Source organism: Colobus angolensis, unplaced genomic scaffold, assembly GCF_000951035.1.
Source record: "Colobus angolensis palliatus isolate OR3802 unplaced genomic scaffold, Cang.pa_1.0 Scaffold1, whole genome shotgun sequence".
NCBI lineage: Eukaryota > Metazoa > Chordata > Mammalia > Primates > Cercopithecidae > Colobus > Colobus angolensis.
This window is the reverse complement of record NW_012110918.1, coordinates 3,313,643-3,319,566: the sequence shown is the minus strand read 5'-3', so window position 1 is coordinate 3,319,566 and position 5,924 is coordinate 3,313,643. Positions and strand designations below refer to the sequence as shown.

General features: G+C 43.3%; 1 protein-coding gene across 1 annotated transcript in view; it reads right to left on the bottom strand.

Annotated features, from left to right (window-relative positions):
• NOL11 (nucleolar protein 11) overlaps positions 1–5,924 on the bottom strand; it is a 34,205-nt gene that overhangs the window by 14,214 nt on the left and 14,067 nt on the right. The window contains exon 6 of the mRNA XM_011930899.1: positions 3,501–3,719. Within this exon, the coding sequence (XP_011786289.1) occupies positions 3,501–3,719 (219 nt within the window). The remainder of the gene's footprint in view (positions 1–3,500; positions 3,720–5,924) is intronic.

Below are 5,924 nucleotides of genomic sequence, written 5' to 3'. Positions count from 1 at the left end.
CCTGTAGTCCCAGCTACTCGGGAGGCTGAGGCAGGAGAATGGCGTGAACCCAGGAGGTGGAGCTTGCAGTGAGCTGAGATCCGGCCACTGCACTCTAGCCTGGGCGACAGAGCGAGACTCCGCCTCAAAAAAAAAAAAAATTGGACTTCATGAAAATTAAAACTTTTGTGCACGAAGGGACATTATCAACAAAGTGAAGACAACCTATGGAACGGCAGAAAATATTTGGAAATCATGTCTGATAAGGGTATAGTATCTAGTATATTTAAAGAACGCTTACAATTCAACAACAAAAAGACAACCTAATTTAAAAATAGGCAAAGGACTCACATAGACAATTCTCCAAAGAAGACATATAAATAGGCCGGGCGCGGTGGCTCAAGCCTGTAATCCCGGCACTTTGGGAGGCCGAGACGGGCGGATCACGAGGTCAGGAGATCGAGACCATCCTGGCTACCACAGTGAAACCCCGTCTCTACTAAAAATACAAAAAATTAGCCGGGTATGGTGGCCGGCGCCTGTAGTCCCAGCTACTCAGGAGGCTGAGACAGGAGAATGGTGTGAACCTGGGAAGTGGAGCTTGCAGCGAGCCCAGATCGCGCCACTGTACTCCAGCCTGGGCAACAGAGTGAGACTCTGTCTCAAACAACAACAACAACAAAAAACTGGTACACAAATACATGCACACCAATGTTCATAGCATTATTCACAATAACCAAAAGGTGGAAATAGCTGAAATGTTAATGAATGAACAGATAACAAACTGTGTTTTTTATATATATATACACACAAACACACAATGGAATATTACTCTGCCATGAAAAGGCATGAAACACTGATACATCCAACAATGTGGATGAACCTCAAAAACATTTGGCTAGCCAGATGTGGTGGCTCTTTCCTGTAATCCCAACCCTTTCAGAGGCTGAGGCAGGAGGAGCTCATAGCAAGATCTCAGTGCTACTAAAAACTAAATACAAAAACAAAAATTAGGCTAAGTCTAAGTCAAAGAAGCCAGACACAAAAAGTATTGTATGATTTCATTTACACAAAATACCCCAAAAAGGCAAATCCAGAGAAGAATGCAGATTGGTGGTTGCCAGGGGTAGTGGGCAAAGGAGAATGAGGAGCGACTGCCTAATGGGTCCAGAGGTTCCTTTTGACATGATGAAAATGTTTTAAAACTAGACAGAAGTTGGCCAGGTGCAGTGGCTCATGCCTGTAATACCAGCACTTTGGAAGGCTGAGGTGGGTGGATCACTTGAGGTGATCCAGTTCGAGAGGTGAGGAGTTCGAGACCAGCCTGACCAACATGGTCATGTCTCCACTAAAAATACAAAACAATTAGCAGGGCGTGGTGGCGGGCGCCTGTAGTCCCAGCTTCTAGGGAGGCGGAGGCAGGAGAATGGCATGAACCTGGGAGGCGGCGGAGCTTGCAGTGAGCGGAGATTGCGCCACTGCACTCCAGCCTGGGCGACAGAGTGAAACTCCGTCTCAAAAAAAAAACAACAAAACAAATCAAAAAAAAATTAGCAAAGTGTGGTGGCACATGCCTGTAATCCCAGTTACTTGGAAGCCTGAGGCAGGAGAGTCGCTTGAACCTGAGAGGCAGAGGTTGCAGCGAGCCGAGATCCCGCCATTGCACTCCAGCCTGGGCAACAAGACTAAAACTCTAAAAAAAAAAAGAAAACTAGACAGAAGTAGATGCACAACAAACACCAGTGACTTGTTCACTTTAGTTAATTTTTCTTCTACAAGGGCCTACCAAAAATTAAAGATAAATGAAAGCAAAAAATGAAAAAAGAAATGAAAGAAGAACATTAATAATTTAAAAAAACAAAACGATTAATTTTATGTTATATGAATTTCATCTTAATTTACAAAAGCAGAATAGATGGTTCATGTCTGGCAATAGGAGAGTGATGAAGCATACTGTGGGGTCGCTCTTCAGTGAAATATTATGCAGCTATTCAAAAACCAAGGAAGATTAAAAAATAATATGATATGGAAAGATCTCTGAGAAATCTTGGCTAGGTGACTAAACAAGGTACACAACTGTTATATGTGGTGTGCTAGCATACATAGGAGGAGGGAAAAAACCCTTAAGTAGTAGTATTTGCTCATATATGGACCAAAAAAACCGCAGAAAGGGACACAGGAAACTGTATAACAGCTAGTGGGGTTTTTGGTGGGGAGGTAGAGCAGGAATAAGAAAGAGAGGAAGATGGGAGTAGAGAGAGGAGAAGCACAGCTTAGTGAAGGGGTGAAGAGCCAGGACTTAAGAGCAGCAGGGGACACGGCTTAACAGAGTTCACCTGTTCGGGCTGAAGCCTAGTTCCACTACTTAGTTACCTCATACCTCAGTTTCCTGTTTTGTAAAGGGGAATGGTAGCAACTTTATTTCCACCCATATGGTTGTTAGAGGAGTAAATGATACAAATAATGAGATAATCTTAGTAAAATGTCAGGCACATGGTATAATTACACTATAACCAGGAGCTCTTGTCTTTTTTTTTTTTTTTTTTGATACAGTCTCACTCTGTTGACCAGGTTGAGTGCATAGTGCAATCTCGGCTCACTGCAACCTCTATCTCCCAGGTTTGTGCGCCAACAAGCCCAGCTACTTTTTTGTATTTTCGATAGAGACATGGAGTTTCACCATGTTGGCCAAGCTGGTCTCAAACTCCTGGCCTCAAGCAATCTGCCTGCCTCAGCCTCCCAAAGTGCTAGGATTACAGGTGTGAGCTACTGCACTCGGCCTTGCTCCTATCTTAATAAGCAGGAGAAACACAGAACAAAGTACACAGGTGAGGATGGACGTATCAAGTTTGTGGTCAATAGAGAGCCTCGCCTGAATAAAACAGAGGGTTCTCGCTCAGAATTTGGGAGAACAGGTTGGAAAAGGTGGGTGGGGTCTAGGCTATGAAGGGACTTATGCTAAACGATAGAGTCTGAGTTTTCTAGTTAAGGCTGGGGTCTGCGATCCTGTACTGGCAAGGAGCAATCGTGTTCTTCATGACCAACTAGGAAGTCTGGAGGGGAGTTGGTGGGTAAGGAGGCGAGGTGGTGATAAGAATCCGGTTCAGGAGATCAAAGGTACATTATTAGTTGCCACATTTCAAGGTGTCCATGTCCAGTCGATTTCCATGCTGTGAAATGTTGCCAAGAATCCAATCCTCAAACACAAGGCTTACTAATGTTTCAAATGCCTGCAGGCTAGTATGATGGTGACTAGTATATTCACCATTTTTATTTATTTATGACATTATAGTTATGAGCATGGTGGTGATACCAAGAAGTGTTTTTGAAAGATTAATCAATGCACAATAAAAATAAAAAACCAATTCAAGAAGAATTAGGAAGGTACAAAGAAATTGAGTATGCTGATAAAGAGAATGAATTAGTCTGGGTAATAACAAAATGAAAAAGAAAAGAAGAGTAAAAGGTACACTGGGAAGGAAACATACAAAGGTCTTCTTAATGAACTGGATGTCAGTTACCCTTAGAAGCTGCTAGTGGACTTCCTAGGACTGCGACATGATCCTGATCCAGGGCAGTGAGTGCAACTCCGTTTCGAGTATTACCAGATACAACAGCCTTGAGCAGCAGTGATCTAACTAAGCTCTGATTTTTTTCTGGGTCAGTTGGACGTATTGGTATCAAGGTTTCATATATGCAACCATCAGAGCCTATTGGAAAGAAGCATTTGTTGTTGGTTACTGAAGGATATTTCTATATCTAGTATAGTTAAATGTACTAGGTTGTTTATAAGATTTTACCAATTTGATAAAAGAGCCAACAAGAAAAATAAACAATCCCCTCACGGTGCTTTCTCTTAAAGAATACTACAAATTTAAACTGGGGAGAGGCCGGGCGCGGTGGCTCAAGCCTGTAATCCCAGCACTTTGGGAGGCCGAGACGGGCGGATCACGAGGTCAGGAGATCGAGACCATCCTGGCTAACACGGTGAAACCCCGTCTCTACTAAAAATACAAAAAAAAACTAGCCGGGCGAGGTGGCGGGCGCCTGTAGTCCCAGCTACTCCAGAGGCTGAGGCAGGAGAATGGCGTAAACCCGGGAGGCGGAGCTTGCAGTGAGCTGAGATCCGGCCACTGCACTCCAGTCCGGGCGACAGAGCGAGACTCCGTCTCAAAAAAAAATAAAAAAAATAAACTGGGGAAAGGAGTATTATTAATAAAAATCTCAGTAAGAAATGTAATAGTCAAGAAATACAAACTCTAAATATCTGCAATAACAAAATATTAAGGGAGACTGCCAAGAATATAGATCATCTAGTCCCTAAAAGGACATATCCCTCATTAGAAAGTAATTAGCATCTGGTCTAGACATTACATTTCTTTTTTGTTTGTTTTTGTGAGACAGGATCTGACTCTGTGACCCAAGACCATAGTGCACTGGTGTAATCATGCTCACAGTAGCTTGAACCTACTGGGCTCAAGTGATCTATCTTTCCACGTCAGCCTCCCAAATAGCTGGGACTACAGGTGCACACACCTCACCCAGCTAATTAAAAAAAATTTTATTTTAGAGATAGGGTCTCGCTATGTTGCCCAGGCTGGTCTCCAACTCCTGGGCTCAAGCAATCCTCCTGCCTCAGTCTCCTAAAGTGCCAGGATTACAGGTGTGAGCCACCGTGCTTATTCTATTATAATTCTTCCTATCTAATCACCCTGAAAACCTTATGAAATTGCTCTTTCTTGTGGGCCAACTGAATTTTGGCAGTTTCATGTGGTTCTACCTATTGTTACATAAAGATTTATATGCCCCTTTGGTTCACACTTCCTCCCTTCAAAGTTCATTAAGCTAAACATTAAGTACATTCCAGTAACCCCCAAGATATGAAAATGATAGAAGCCTTTTAAAAAATAGCCACTGCAAACATTTGCACACTGAAAAACTTCATGAAGATTTTTAATTGTGATAATATGGAAATGTTTCCTATGTATTGCTCTTGTTTATTTCTCCTTCATTTTCTCAGAACAACTTCAAAAGCAGCCATGAAGGGTGGAGGGGAGAGGGTACTACAAAGACTTTTTTTTTTCTTCCCCGCCCTAGAGGCCTAAGACTGGGGTTATACTTTAGACCATTTCATAAAGGTAGACTCTAAGGCATCACAATCTATAATAAAAAGCAAGTGGCATGGGCCAAAGCTGCTGTTAAGTCTCCTTTTGCCCATCTTGTCTCAGTCACTATTCAAGGAAGGGCACACTAAATCTAATGGTTGGAAAAAAGGAGCAGAGGGGCCATTCAATGCCAAGCATAGACGTTTATGGTTCACTAACTACACTCTCAAAGTATCTGGGCCTTATCAGCTAAAAGGTGATTTTTCTTTTTCATTGGTATTAATATTGTTACTTACTGCCTATGGTAATTTTTTTTTTTTTTTTTTGAGACAGAGTCTTGCTCTGTCGCCCCGGCTGGAGTGCAGTGGCTGGATCTCAGCTCACTGCAAGCTCCGCCTCCCAGGTTTACGCCATTCTCCTGCCTCGGCCTCCCATGTAGCTGGGACTACAGGCGCCCTCCACCACGCCCAGCTAATTTCTTGTATTTTTAGTAGACGGGGTTTCACCGTGTTAGCCAGGTCAGTCTCGATCTCCTGACCTCGTGATCCACCTACCTCGGCCTCCCAAAGTGTTGGGATTACAGGCAGGAGCCACCATGCCCGGCCAGCTTATGGTGAATTTTGACATAAAATGTACAAAGCAATGTTAGAAAAGGATGCTATACCTAAAGCACTTCAATAGGCCCTCAAAACACAGGATCACTGATTTAATGCATGGCCAGACATGCAAAGTACAAAAGGCAAATGCATGGGCCGGACAAGGTGGCTCACACCTGTAATCCCAGCACTTTGGGAGGCCAAGGCAGGCAGATTACCTGAGGTCAGGAGTTTGAGACCAGCC